Here is a 15,748-nt window from a genome sequence, read left to right as displayed (position 1 = left end):
AAAAAAAAAAGGAGAAAGAAGAAGGAAAAAAAGAAGAAGAAGAAGGAAAAAAAGAAGAAGAAGAAAAAGGAGACGAAGAAGAAGAGGAAGACGAAGAAGAAGAAGAAGAAGAGGAAGAAGAAGAAGAAGAAGAAGAGGGAAAGGCCGCAGACGGACACGAGACGAAGGTGAAAAAGATGAAGTTTTGATGTGTTGTTTTTTTTTTTTTTTACAGTGTTTGATTTGATCCATGTTGCTGTGATGGAACAAATCAAAGAGAAATAGAAACCAGATCATCGTCTGAGGCCCAGGAGTCTGATCTGAACTTTGGAGACCAGTGGAGCAGAAACTGTTCACAGTCTATTCTCATTACTCCACTGGGAGACGACCAGGAGTTTCAGACCCAAATCTGAAGCACAGAACTCTAACAGGTCAGAACTTCCTGTGTGACACCCGGGAACCATCAACCTGGAAGATTCTCTGAGGGGCAGCCGTGCAGAACAGGGCAGGAGATTTCACGCTCCAAATATTCCTTAAAATGTGACCAGTGATAATGAGAGGTTTGACAGAACAGAGAGAGAATCTGAAAAGTCTCCACCATAAATCAAAGTGACCTTTACTTCAACACCGCTGACCTTTGATCTTTTCAGTCCTTGTAGTACAAGGACTTTTTTGCACTTTTTTTGTTATTATTATATGTTATAATTTTGGTCATATTTAACTATGTGTAAATATTGTTTTTTGTCTCTTTTTTGTTCCTTTATGCCACTGTATTTTTTATACTTCTGGCTTTAATTGCATTTTAAATACTTTATTCTTTTATTTTGTCAAATTAAACTTTGTACATTTTTCCTCCTTTATCTCATTTTCGTTGCTGCTTCTTTGTAACTTTCTGACTTTCAGCCCCAGCAGCACATTCCACAAGTCCACAAATGTTCCTGAAAATGAGGTTTGTTATTTGTTAAATAGGTTCCAGACCACATTTTATTTATTGTTTTTATTCCCTGACAGACTCAGGAAGTCAATTATTTTTTGCTTACATCGGGGGGGCTGTTGGGGGGGGGGTCCACTGCACACAGGAGGGAGTTCCCTGTTCAAATGTCATGGCTCAGGAAGTTTTCCGTACAGTAATACTGTCTGCACCGGTGTGACCCACACCCCAGGACTGAGAGCTTCCTGTCCTTCAGTGAACCACTGACTGGAGGTCTGCGGCCCAGATGTGGAGCCCAGATGTGCAGCCCAGATGTGGAGCCCGACCAGGACCCGGCCCACACTGGTGCAGCTAAAGTGAGAGCAGTGACTCACAGCTAATGTAAACAGTCTGTGTGGATTTAATCGACGCACAGGCAGAGTTTTTTGGGTTTTTTTTTTTTACACTTCAGAGTTCCTGGTTGGTATTAGAGACCAACTGATTTGGTCCAGACAGAGGGACAAAGACTGTGGAGACGTTCTGTCACTACTGAGACAGAAACAGCTGTAGGGTTTCCTAGACTTTTTTCACTCCAAGTACTTGTACATGTATTAATAAGTAGAAGATTTTGTCTCTTCTTACCTTCACCAAGTGCTTGTTGACCCATTTTGTGAACGTCTTTTTCTGGACTCTGTCCCGTTCATCTGAGAGAAGACAGAGAAAACAAAAAGGTTTTAAATACTGAGTCAATCAATCAAATCAACATCAATCTGTTTTAGACCATTTGGACCAAAGGACAGCTACTGGACAGACAGGGTGGAGCTGGTTTGGACGTGTGCTGAGAAGAAAAAGTGGCGATGTGGGACCAAAGACACTGGACGTAAGACGAGAAGAACAGGAAGGAAGAGAAGTAAAAAAAAGAACAAGAAAGAACGATGGCGAAGAGCCTGAGAAACAAAACGATGACAGAAATATCCAAAAAAAATCAGGTGAGGCTGATTGACTGATGTCAAAAGTTGTTTCTTGACAGTCTCTAAATAAAAGTCCTGATCCTCTCAAAGGACGACTGACACTGAACATGATTTCTGTCCTGTGGGATTAAACAGATCCAAAACCACAAGGTTGGCCCAACATCCCATGATGCCCCTGGGGGAAATATCTGCAAATCTATTTATTTATTTATTAAGTGGAAAGTATTTTCCTTTCCCCAGAGTTGCAGACTTTAGCTGATAAATCTCTGAGAAAGTAAAACAGAATCCAACGCTCTACAGAAATCCACCTTCGGAGACTTGTCTTGTTCAACAGTGGAGCAGGTCACGGCTCAGGTGGATTCAGATCAACACCGTCGCTGCAGGAACAGGTTCAGTCCTGCAGGACTTCAGTGGTTTCACAGCTCCACCTGTTGATGTTTACTACCACAGCGGTGAACAAATCGTTTACAAAGGTGTGTGTGTGGAGGGGGTGGGGCTGAGGCTGATTGACTGATGTCAAAAGTTGTTTCTTTCCTGTCAGCATCAAATCTATGAGTCACAAAATCCGAGAGAAAAAAAAAACTAAAACCAGCCAGTCTGACGTGTCATGTCATCACCAGCAGATGACCGTGTTTCCAGGTTGACGACTCTTAACGTTACACGAGTGTGAAAAAAGGAAAACACACGAGCTAAAAAAAAACCTCTGATCCCTCTGACAAAGACTGTGTTTGATCGGCTTAGTTTTTGCAGCCTGCAGCTACAGACGGTTTTTCAGGCTCTGAGTCAGAAGTGTACGAGATGAGGTGTGAAATAATATCCAATGTCCAAGGTGTGTGTGTGTGTGTAAAAGTGTACAAACGTCTGTCAATGGTTTGACGTCAAAACACCTGAGGACAAACTTTTCTCATAATGAAGTGGAAAATGTTTTATCTTTTGACTTTAATGTTTATTTACTGCGAAACACGTGCCTCTATTCAAAGGGTTCTGTCAGGAAATATAAGATGAAATATTTGGTGCAAACTTCTTCAAAATGTTTCAGCTTTTAATGAAACAGATGTCAGAAATTAGCCAAAAAAAATGCTAAAGGTTTTCAAAATATATTAAATAAATGATCCATGGAACGATAGAGAAATGATCAAATATTACAATATGTACTGTGTAATGTACTGTTAATATGTGTAAACAGAATAGATCATATAAAATGCTAGTCAACTTTAGCCAAATCATGAAAAAGTAAAAATGTTAACTGTTAGCCAAAGGTAAAGAAGAAAAAGAGGTAAAAAGTTCAAAAGTAACACAAATAACACATTTACTTTAATATAATAACAAACAAACTCTTAAACTGAGACGACTGTGGTTAACCACAGATGACTGCATATATAACTGACATGTACAGATGCAAAAGAAGTTAGCAAAAATCAACATAACTAAATCAGGGATGGCTAAAAGTTAGCTTAGATTGGAAAAAAATGTAACCAATAAATAGACAACCAAAACAGGTAAAAGTAGGTATTTCAGCTAAAAAAAGGCCAAAGTTTAGTTATCATAATAAAACAATTCAAAAACAGGATTCTGAAAGATAAAATATAGATGTAGAAATATAGATGAGAGTTTCACAAGAGAAGTAGAAATAAAAGGCAGCGACATTTTCTGTGGACGCTGCTGACCAATACAAAGAGGAAGAGCTGTGACACACACAGAGCAGGGGTGTGGCCTGGTTTGATCAACGGGAGGCAGAGGAAGATGATGTTGACCGCAGACAACAGTGAATTCTCTGCAAGTTCAGACACTCGACTAACCCTCACGCTGTTCATGACTCCTGTCTCAGCAACAAAGGACCGTCACCGTGAAAAGTCACGGTCAAATCCAGAAGACAAACAAAACACAGACTGCAACGTGACGGCCACAGAACTCTACCTTTCCTGTAGTCCATGGCCCTGAGCCTCCCCTGGTAGTACGAGTCCTCCATGAAGACCCCGTCACTACCCAGGCTGTCAGAGGAGTAGTTCCTGAATCTGTGATCCATGGCCACAGAGCTGCTGCTGCTGCTGCTGCTGCTGCTGCTGCTGCTGCTGCTGCTCAGGTCTCAGTGAATCCCCCACAAACACAATTACAAACACCTACAAACAGTCTGCGCAGGTCTACACTAACACTCAACGTCTTAACTTGACTGTGTGGCTGCCTCTCAGAGAGGGTGGAGTGGGTGGAGTGTCAGGAGGAGAACACCACTCATACACTTTCTTTTTTTCTCAGCAGTTCTTGCAAAACGCCTGCCTGCGGGCGTCAATGTCAAGACTGTCGTTCAGCCGAGGGAGTTGATCTGCACACCACGCCCCGAACCCTGAAACCTCAGCAAAAGAGCCGCAGAGACACCAGGCAGAGACACCAGGCAGAGACACCAGGCAGAGACACCAGGCAGAGACACCACCTCTGATGGAGACCAGACAGAGACAACACCAGGCAGAGACACCAGGCAGAGACACCAGGCAGAGACACCAGGCAGAGACACCACCTCTGATGGAGACCAGAGGAGCGTGGAGGAGTTGAAAAACTTTCACTGTCATTTCACCTCAAACTCTGAACTCTGTTCAGCACTGCCTTAAGATTGCACCCCCTCCTGTTAAACGGCGTCCTGCTCAGATATTTCACTGCTGTTGTTTAATCTGAGGATATTTCTGTCCTCAGTTCATAACTTTTAGCTTTTGTTCTCAAATCCAGTTGAAGCCTCCTTAAAAACTCGTGGTCATGCTTTATATTTCCACCTAGTTCTGATCAAATACTCTGCGCTGCAAATTTACCCAAGGACAGTGAAGGCATCACTGGCTGTCCCTTTTTTCAATCAAAAAATCTTTTTTTTTATTTCATCAATTCAGGAACAACAGTTGTGCAGCTCGTGGTTCAAGGAGCCTGAAAACGCCAACGCACAGACACTGGTCACGTGACACACGACCTTCAGCTGAATCTGTGGACACTCCAGGACAGTGGACACAGTGGACACAGTGTCCTCGTCCAGTTTAATCACACACAGTCCAGAGAAATCCTGGAGCATGGAATCTCAGTGACAAAGCGAGGGTTTGGCTTCTCCACCAGGAAGACGGTGGGTGGTTCACTCCAACAGCCAGTAGCTCAGAAGCTCTGAGAAGTTCCTCACGAGAACACACAGTGGAGACAGACTTTGTTTTATTTGGAACATCTGGTTTGGGTTGGAACAATCCTTCTAAAGATACACTTCCCCAAAACGTTGCACAAAAGCTTCAGTCCGTTCTCTGCTGATGGAAAAAGGGAAGACTTGGCTTTGGAGGAAACTCTGAATGGAGTGACCACAGAGCTGCAGATAATTAACCCAGAACAACACAGCTATTGTGTGGACAACTAGAGACTGGACTGTGTGGACCCTTTCACACAGGAAAATACAAAAACACACAAGCATTGAGTGAATTCATCCTGCCGCCCCTGAACACCCGCAGCACCTTTCACCCTCAGGATCGTCAACTTTCTACGCAGATACTGACATACGGCTGTAAAAGGGAGAGGATTTTTGGGATGCCAAAAGAGGGAGGTGGCCTGTCGGGACTTGAGGAACTGAAGCTGCTGATGTTTCACCTTCACAACATCTGATCTGGAGAGATCTGGTGCAAACTGTGGATACTGATTCAAAGTTGAATATCTAAAGTCGGAGTGAAGGACACTGGGAAAATGTTGTAGTCACAGTGACTCCATGATTTCAGAAAAAAGTTGACAAAAACCATGATGAAGCAACAAAGAGTTGCCACTGAGGACGTCAACCATGACACTTCACAGAGTTCTAGTTTTAGAGCAGAGAAACTTTGCAAACTACATGTAAAGACTTTGTATTTTTCAACTTCCATGTAACAAGTCAAGGCTGAATCCTTTACTTTGACTCTACCAAAATAAAAAAACCAGTTGCTGTGACTCAGTGACCTTATCAACAAGGAACAAACAGCAGAGTTTTTCTTTTCTTCTCCTGTTTCTGATAAGACGCAGTGATTATCTCTGAGTTTCTCACTGGGTTTTACAGGGCTGTCAGGCAAACATGCAAGTCCCCACATTCCTGCCAAGGGTGCGCCCACCCTGCTCACAGACGGGGGGAGCCGCCCTTCTGCATTAATGCCCCCAACCCGACCCACCTCGACCCACCTCCCCCGAGAGAGAGAGAGAGAGAGAGAGAGAGAGAGAATGCTTCTTCTTCTTCTCTGCAAGTGACAGCACGCAGCTTCAAACCCTGCTGACAACAGGAATGTTGACCAACGATGGAGAATCATCTGGCTCCCAGGTCTGCTCCCTGATGGAGGATTTATGATGGAGCCGGGATGATGGAATGAGATGTTGGAGGAATGATGGAGCAGCCGCGGGCGTAATAAGACAGAGCCAACCTGATACTGGCAACAAAGACACTGAAGGCATGCACCCCGGGAGGAGGGAAAAAAAGAGAGGATTCCATCTGCTTTCTAAAGAGAAATGGATTCATTCCAGAAAGAAGGTCGAGCGTTGAAAGACAGAGGCAGGTGAACAAAACAAGGTGAAAGTTAAAGAGTCATTTACTGCCTGTTGACTGTGTTTAACACTCGCTCACTCATCGTAAAAACACACCGACGACTCTGCTGTTGCGCCCTTTTCTGTCGATGTTTATGAAAAAAAAAAAAACTAAACTAATTATTGTCACATGTTGTTTACACTTCATCTGCTGATGGGAGATGTGAGCAGCACTGGATTATTTACGAGGTGCAGATGTAACCAGGACCAATTAAAAGGATTAGATGAGCTGTAATTGCTCAACACTCATCTGTCTCCCTCTACTGTTGGACAGGTGTCAGCACAAGGTGTGACAGCCGTCTCCAGAGCAGGGCAGTCCAACGTTGACGGTCGACCAAGGCATTTCTGAACGAGTCCCAAGTCAAGGGATGATGGTCCCAAGTCAAGTCAAGATGAAGTCCATTCTCAGATGAACTCCCTGAGTCCCAAGTCAAGGGATGATCAAACCAAGAGCCATGAAGGTGAAGTCCATTCTCAGATGAACTCCCTGCAGCACTCACTGAAATGATTCCTTTCTAGAGGTGATGATTCCAGAACATCCAAAAGTGACTTGGACTCAAATCAAGAACTCGATGATGACTACTTTCAACTTTGACCCGTTTACAAGTCACTCAAAACTTTGATGGAACCATGGTTTCTGTATAAGTACAGTGAAGTTCAAACGAGTCTCTAATTGAATGAGTCACTGAAGAGACGACTGAGCCAAATCTCCAGGGTTCAGAGTTTCCAACCAAGTCATTAAAGAAAAGCTTCGACTGGAGGAGAGTTCAGTTCAAGTCATGCATTTGGTCAGAGTTATTCAACTCAGTCCTGAAAAAAAAAGCTGATTGTACCTTTAACTAGCAGCTTAACTAGCAGCTTAACTAGTAGCTGACTGAGTCGATTATCAGCTCAGGCTACTGTAATCACAGACCTCAGGTCAGTGTGAGTCAGTCAGAGTGGACTTACTGTACGTGTACACAACGTCACTTTGAATTAGGAGCAGAATGACTTATTAGAGCAATCACCATGGCAACCCAGCCAAAAACAGCAGCAGCAGCAGCAGCAGCAGCAGCAGCAGCAGCAGCAGGACTAGTCAGCTCAGAGTTTCCAAATGAGTGGTTTTGGCCTGAAAACCTCTGGAGAAGTGAAACTCTGGAAGGAGACGAGGATTCCTGAGAATATCTGAACCGGGACAGAGGTTTTTAGGACCAGAGAAATGAAGGACGAAGTTCAGAGAGAGAGAGAGAGAGCGAGAGAGCAAACACCAGGCTGTGTTTACCCTCTGGTTTGTTTGACTGGTTACTGACAACCAAGAGGAAACGTGATCCACCATCGTCACACTCACTTTTTCCACACAACAGACTCTCATCTACAAATGTCTGTGAAAGTAAAGGTAAAGTTTGAAAAAAAAAAAATGGCACGATTTAGGTCGCAGTTTATCACCAGGGGGCGCCGACACTGGTGGCAAAAACAGAAAATTGATAGTTATAATTCAAATTCCTGGGAAAATGTCTCCTGTTTACTGACTTCCCACTGACAAGGTATAATACACATTTTGCAAATGAATAACCCTAACCCTTTTTTCATATAGAAAACAGCAATGGGCTCTTTTTCTTTTTTCATATAGAAAACAGCAATGGGCTTGACTTCAACGTCAACATCCTGGTTCTAAAAACAGAAGTCCAGAGATACGATGCTAATTTTGGAGCTTCAAAAACTGGAGTTTCTTGTTTAGTAATCTGATGTCTGGGTTTAATTTTAGTTTGTTTCCTGCTTCGCTGTAAATCCATGTAATAATAACAGTTGGAATCAGTCAGAAAAGACCACCATCAGTCAGAAAAGACCACCATCAGTCAGAAAAGACCACCAGTGACCATCCTGGTCAAACCTGTGACCTTACTGCTGTGAGACAAAAGAACTAACCACTCCTCCACTATGTAGCATGTTCAGATAAGAGAGATAAAAAACAAAACGAAACCAGACGTGCTGGACCGTGAACACATCACACAACAGACGTGCTGGACCGTGAACACATCACTCTTCACCTCCACTACTATTATTGATTCAAATCACTGACCAACTTTTTCTTGAGTCACTGAAATATAAATTTAAATCTAAGTAAATATAAGTTTGCATCAATAAGTGAGTCACGCCGGACTCTGCTGGACAGCGCGTGGACGGTTAATGTCAACGTCAACATCAGCAGCTCCGCCCACCCCCTCCTCCCTCCCTCCTCCACCCGCTTCTTGTTTGGACCGCCTCAGTTTCACAGATGGAAACACGCACGCGGCCGGACCGTCCTACCTGCGCAGCACATGCGGCTGTACAGATGGGCTCCGACCTCGGAGCAGCTCATTTCGTGGATGTAGTTGTGCCGTCACTATAGCAGCCTCTCCTCCATGCCTCCGAGCCAGGAGGTGACGGGCAGAGCGGCGTCCTCCACTCCGGCCATCTGTGCGTAAAAGCGCAGCGCGCGCCCGCAGACTATGGCAGCTTCTCCCCCCGCTGGAAAACGCCCCCTACTGAGTTCACTCAGTCCTGTGCGTGTTGTGTTTGGATTCAGCCCTCCAAAAAGTCTCCTCTCCGCTCTGTCCAAACCACATGGAGGAGAAGGAAGAAGAGGAGGAGGAGGAGGAGGAGAGGAAAAAAAAAGAGAAGAGCGCAGTGTCGGGTCAAATTGCAGCCGCCGTTTTGTTGTTGTCACATGCCCGGCCCCCTTTTGTTTTCCTTCACTCAGCTACAGTTGTAGACAGCACGGTTCACCATCCACCTCCACCTCCACGTTTTTACGCACGACGCGTAAAAACACCGATCAGTGCCATTAAAAAGAAAACGCGTCTGGGAGGGACATCCCCGAAATACAACTGAATGTTGCGCCTCTATTTCTGTCCGTGGCCTCCCAGAGATTACGCAACCGCGACCAGCACATGGTTAATGCAGAGCAGAGAAACTCCAGAGGACAGCAGCAACAGTCAGATCAGAGTGTTCACCCGTTCTTCACCGAACTGTTTCACATTCACAAGCAAAAAACTGGGTCCTGTTCAGGTCACAACACACACACACACACACACACACACACACTCTGCATTTTATCGTGTACTAAAAGTGATTTGTTTAATGGAGGGAGGTGTCAGGTGGGAGGGGCATTTCTCTGGCTCTAAGGGTTTAGGAGGTAAAGAGTGGATGCATCTCCAGTCAGAACAGGCTCTGAGGTTGATTTATGTCACTGACCCTGAGCCAAGTCACAAAAGTTCCACTACAAGCCCACAGACACACACTACTTTGAATTTGGCAAAAACTTTAAAAAACAAAACAAAAACAGTGTAATGTCTTTATGGAAGTTCACAGATCTTCAGTTAAAAATCTGGAACGTGAACGTACACGTACACAAACTCAAACTCAAACACACGCCGTCGGTGTAACATCTGCTTCACTTTCACTTTTCCATATCATTAACACAAACTGTAACAGCTGCTACGACCTGTTACGTAACACAGAGGGAAGAATGTTTACAGCCAGAGTTAATCTTTAACTGTGAACCAGAACCAGCTCAATCAAAGTCTGGCTCGGGGGCCAATCCTGGTACGTGGGAAGGTTCTCCTGCGGCCCAAGATATTTTTCATAAGTTTTATTTTTCAACATGCATTAACAAATTAGCAAATCTAAAATGTGTGTTTTTTTTTTAGCAAATTACATCTAGTGTTAATGTAATTTTTTTTACTAATTTAGTGATACAAATTAATCCAAATTTAAGTTTGTTTATTTAAAGCAGCAGATTTGAATTTTGTAAACAGTCACATTAAAGAAAGAATGAAAACTAATCTGCTGTAACTCTCCGACAGCTTTTTATCTTTTTTTTGTTTGTACTGTTTGACAGATGACGAGCCTGAGGATCAACGTCAACGTGTTTCATATTACTGCGTTTGTCATTAGGGCATGTGAGGACTCAGTTCATACCACTGACATGGTTTTTATTTTCCTCATTTTTCAGTTACAGCAGCAGCAGCAGCAGCAGCAGCAGCAGCAGCAGCCATCACTCACTCCTCCTCCTCCTCCTCCCACCTCTTCTTAACATCTGCCTTTTTCTGCCAGCATTCAGAGGAGAAGTGAGTCACTGTCCTTCACCACAGACTCCGGTCTAAAACCCCAGTCCTCCACAGTCTTGTTGTGTGTATTGTAGTGTATTGTAGTGTATTGTCCTGTATGTGACGTGTGGTGCAGCAGCAGCTGCTCTGCTCTGGGTGTGGTCCCTAATGGATCTGGACGTTTTCACTCTTTAAAGCCGCCTAAAAAGTCAACAGTGTGTGGTTTGTTTGTTTTTTTGTTTTTTTCTGATCTCAGGTAACGACAAATAAGAAGTGAAACAGACGACAGACGTAGACAAAAAAAATATAAAATCAACATCAATTTGTAAATACACTTTTACGTCTGCTTTTGTCATTACGAAGTTTAATTTATTATAATTTGGGGCTTTTACTATTATTATTTGTATTATTATATTACTTACTTTTAACTTCTATTCGTAATGTTTTGCCTCATTTTTATCCATCTTTTATGCCTTATTTCAGTTCATATTTAGCCGTTTGCTCATGTGTCGTTATGAGTCATTACAGTCACTCTGACTCAGACGTTTGCTCGTTATGTCCTCGCTAAAAGAATCCAAAGAAACAGAAAAAAAACATCATGAGATCCAGTGACTTCAGCAGCAAATTTATAAAATAGAAGAAAGTGTTTGTTGTCACAACACAAACTTCCACCCAGCAGCAGCAGAACATTAGACACAAGAGCGACACAAGATGTTGCATCATCCAGGACAGCCCTGAAAGCAACCAATCAGATGTTGAGGGTCGTTAAAAAAAAGAAATAAACCAAAGGTACAGGTTAGGTATTAATACAACCGACAGTGAGTGAAGTATCTGTGACCTACAAGTAGTCAAAGTATATAAAAAGACTGAGGGTTGGACAGGAGGAACAGAGCCTTCAACAGTTGTCTCTAATGGACGTGAACAGTCAAGTGTACAGTCAATGACTCTGAGACACATGGAGACACATGGAGACACATGGAGACACAGGGAGACCAGATTCCTTCTCAAAGGTCCAGAGGATCTACGCAGGGTCTGTTGAAGGAACACGTAAACAGCTCCTGTTCCTGCTCTGGTTTGTTATGACTGTCTCCAGGATACTACGTCCACCCCCCTCCCCCCCCCCTCCCCTCGGTGTCCACTTCACCACCCTCACACCGCCCACATATGTGGAGCTCTGGACACGGGGCTTTTTTTAAACCAGGCCGTGTGAGAAAACGATCACCTTCACCAACTCTGTCAAAGGCACCTCTTCCTGCTGCGACTCCAAACTCTGCCTCGTATTTGAGATTTTGCAGCAAACGTGTGACGCTGCAGGTTGGACCTGCACAGATGTAAACAACATCAAGACGGAGAGGAGTTCAAACCCAGACACAGACCGAGGGGAGAAACCTGAGCAGAGACACGCACTGCGGCAGGAAGAGGAGACGACAGCACGTCGGATCAAATGCAAAACCCTATTGACTATTGACACAGATATGTGTTGATAAATTTGCCAGTCAAAAAAAAAGAACTCAACCAGGAAATGATCAGGACAACAGCTGCTCTCAGACCAGAGCTGCTCATGTTTCACTCCTGACTGTTGTTGTTTAATGAACCTCTGCACAAGCTTTAAATGTTTTTAAAATCAATGAAAACTGCAAAAACACTGGAGGCTAATGATCTACTGCAGTGACCCCTGAAGGGGTCAGCTGACGAAGAAGAAGAGGAAGAAGAAGAAGAAGGAGAAGGAGAAGAAGAAGAAGAAGAGGAAGAAGAAGAAGAAGGAGAAGGAGAAGAAGAAGAAGAAGAGGAAGAAGAAGAAGAAGAAGAAGGTCATATACAGCACCTGTTTGTTTGGGGCGGGGGTAAAAAAAACCAAACAAACACAATAGTCTTTTGTTAAATGACAAGTCCTTATAAAAAGTCTACACATCTTTCTACAACAGAGAAAACTCCTTAGTCAGACTGTAGAAACGTCAGTAAATCATTATTGATATCAACTTAAGCTTCAACGCCTTTAGAAACAATTACCTGCTGAAATGACTGGTGTTACTTTTACCCTTGGGTGAGTTTTTTTAATAATCAGCCATTACTGGCCTGAATGTCACCCAACCAGTCGTAACAATCTCAAAGTCCCTGTAATGAAAATGTCTCTCATCAAATTAAGGTGTGTCCTGCTCCACGCTTCCTTGAAAACAGACTTTATTAGAGCGCTGTGAGCGATAATGTGATACAGAACGGAGCCTGGTTCGACTTCAAAAGAAACAAGGCCTTTAACTGATGTGAATCCGGTGATTTAACGAGCGCCGCTCATTGTTCTAACATGGTTTCATTGTCCTCGTGTCTTGTGGTTCAACTGGTTTCTCATACAACAGCCAGCCAAAAAAAAAAACACTTTTATCTCCACCTGCCCTCTGTCAGTCAAATGTGTTTTACTGGCCTCAGGGTGTGTGTGTGTGTCTGTGTGTGTGTGTGTGTGTGTGGCTAACAGAGGTGTGTACACTGAGTTATGTCAACAGTCCTCACTGAGGTGTGTCTGAAAACAAGAAAAAGCCGCAGATGCATCGAGGTAACGTTTCAGCGGACTAGAAACTGGAAACTGAGTTTCCTCAGGGCCGACACACACACACGCACACACACACACACACGAAGGTCCTGAAGAATTCCAAACACTCATCTTGAAGGACTCTTTAGTCCAGTATGACAGGTGGAGTTGAAGGCACTAAGTTCTGACAGAGAATGTTTTGAAATGTTAAATGTTCCAGACGATATTCAGTCCAGTTAGACTTTGAAAAAGAACTTTTTTTAAAGAATTCTGAAAAGTCTTGTTGGACAGTTGAAATGTCCCAAGGACACAAGACAAAGTGTCTTCAGAGTCTTGATTTGCTGGAGTTTCTTGATGAACTTTAACATCTTTAGATGAAATGAATCTTAAAGAATCTTAAGCAAGACCACTTGTTGACCTCTGAACCTTCGTGAAATGGTAAGATAAGTAAGACCACTTGTTGACCTCTGAACCTTCAAGGACATAGAAGACCTGCGTGACTCTGACCCCTCTGACCTGTCACAGACCCCTCTGACCTGTCTGTAGGTCAGACAATGCTCTGCTTCACCAGCTGTTCTAACACAGGCAAGTCAGATTCTTGAATGAAAGGAAGGTTACGTTCAGTAAGGCAGACATTTTCGTGTCTTTTTTCACCTGTGGCGACACATGAGCCAAATTGCCGTAATGTGAAAACATTCCAAAAAGAAACCGGATCAACAAGCTCCTTCGTGACATGACGACACTACAAGAAGATCAGGTTCAAGGCTGGGAGCTGGTCTCAAATCACATTAGGTAAAGCTGAAAAAACTCCACACAGGTCTCTGAAGATGAAATCAGCCAAAAGAATGTTCTGTCGAGGACTGAACACGGGCTCTCCTCCTGTCCTCCTCCTGTCCTCCTCCTCCTGTCCTCCTCCTGTCCTCCTCCTGCTGCTGCTGTGACGTCATGTGTTTCCAGCCGGCCGGCAGGTACAGGGTTAACTTTGACAACTCCATACCACAGGAAACTGAGATGTGTGAGGGGAAAAAAAGAGGAGGGGAGCAAAGGAGGAAGAGCGCAAAGAAGAAGGAGTGAGAGCACGCTGCAAAAGCTCAGGGAGAGAAGGAGAAGCAGCAACAAGGACGAGGACGAGGACGAGCCGGCGTGGAACTTAGAGTCGACCGCCGCCTCCTTCAGTCAAGAAAACCTAGACTTTTGTCTTACCTTGGTTCTTGCGAACTCTCCACTGCCAGACCACAATCAAAGTAACGATGTGGCCCACGGCCACCAGGGCCGGGAACACATGTCCAGGGGGGCTCGCCGGCATCGGGGCCTTGTACAGAGTGAAGAGTCCAGGATTCAGGAGGCAAGTGGGCGGGAACTCCAGATAGGGGGGTGAAAGGTGAGGAGGGAGTGGAGTCGGGGGTTGAGAGCCTCAGGGGTGTGGTGCAGCGCTGTCACCTCGGACGTTTAAACCTCCCTCCCCCCCGCGCTGCCGCAGCCAAGTTGTCAGAGGCTTTTTTAACACGAGACAGAAAGGAAAGAACGACGGAGCAGCCCTCCCTCCCCGCTCTCTCCTCTGTTTTCTCTGTGACTCAGTCCTCAGTGGTAGAAGCGGCCAATCTCCCTGCCTGCCTCCCTCCCTCCCCCTTTTACACTGTACACTTCCACTGTGACTGTCCTCACCCGTCTGTCCCAGAACCGGTCTTCAGTCTCCAATGATTCTCTTTCTATTTTCTGAGTCAAAAAGTTCGATCCTCCTCCAAAAGCCCTTCCAGACTTGGCTCACTCTTCCCCGTGCTCTCAGCACACTGTCTCCAGGAGTTAATAATACATGAGGCTGAATACACACACAAGCACAGTGTGCACTCTAACGCACGCACACACACACACCTCGAGTGAACACAAACATTAGCAACAATCTCCACGATAAGAAGACTCTTATCAAGGCCGAGGAGTGATGAAAAATGCTTCCTGGTTTTCAGTTCTCTTAGTTTTAATCACACAAGACCTGTTATTAAATCATAAAAAAACATTTGTTTTGAATCTTTAGAATTAGAGTCAAATGTTTTTAACAAGATCAGATCAGATCAGATTTTTCAGGATCAGATATTGGATGTTTTAGTAGTGAAAGAAAGTCTAGTTATTATCAAGAAAAAATTACAGATTTCAGTTTTTGTTTTTCTTATTGTTCAGAATTACTCTCCCCTGGTTAGCACCTTTTAGCTTCTTCTTGGCTAATGTGAAGGATGTACAACAGACAGGTCTGTGATCAGGGCCTTGATAAAGAGTGAGAACCTTGGTCAGTCTCTGTCAGAGTTTCCAGTCCATTCATTCTATACACAGCTCCTCCAGCCCAGTCAAACACTGCTGCAGTTATTTTCCACTGTGGTTTTTTACGAGCCAGCGTTCGTCCAAGTCCAACCCATTCCTTACTTTTCCCAAATGTTTATACTAAAGCCATGATTCCTCGTTTTATTTTTCCCCACTCACAGAAAGCAATCAGGCCCTCAGTTTCAATTCTTCGCCGTTATGCAACTGCTTCACTACGTCTCCCTAAATGCTAATTGCTTCCTGATGCCTTGGACGGCGGCAGCGGTGAATATAAGTTTCCCAGAGAGCATACAGACTGGAATTCTCAACCTCCACTCTTTCAGAAACTCCATCTGTTATTTAACCCTTAAATCATACGGTGCAAACCACCCCAGCTTCTGCAGCAGCCCTGTGATTAACTCTGGAGGGACGGGGGCAGAAGTGACTCTCT

The 15,748-nt window shown here is 44.2% G+C and overlaps 1 protein-coding gene across 14 annotated transcripts in view; it reads right to left on the bottom strand.

Annotated features, from left to right (window-relative positions):
- pleca (plectin a) overlaps positions 1-15,748 on the bottom strand; it is a 99,156-nt gene that overhangs the window by 41,674 nt on the left and 41,734 nt on the right. For 9 of the 14 annotated variants that reach the window (XM_025065181.1, XM_008331101.3, XM_025065180.1 and 6 more), the window contains one exon: positions 1,532-1,593. In XM_025065181.1, the coding sequence (XP_024920949.1) occupies positions 1,532-1,593 (62 nt within the window). Of the gene's footprint in view, positions 1-1,531; positions 1,594-3,777; positions 4,275-8,700; positions 9,450-14,208; positions 14,766-15,748 lie in introns of those variants that run through there. The other 5 variants (XM_025065188.1, XM_025065191.1, XM_025065185.1 and 2 more) reach the window with 4 other exon arrangements.

The sequence above is a fragment of the Cynoglossus semilaevis genome, chromosome 18, assembly GCF_000523025.1.
Source record: "Cynoglossus semilaevis isolate Cse_v1.0 chromosome 18, Cse_v1.0, whole genome shotgun sequence".
In the NCBI taxonomy this organism is placed as follows: domain Eukaryota; kingdom Metazoa; phylum Chordata; class Actinopteri; order Pleuronectiformes; family Cynoglossidae; genus Cynoglossus; species Cynoglossus semilaevis.
The sequence above is the reverse complement of the archived record's forward strand: the minus strand, read 5'-3'. Positions and strand labels throughout refer to the sequence as shown.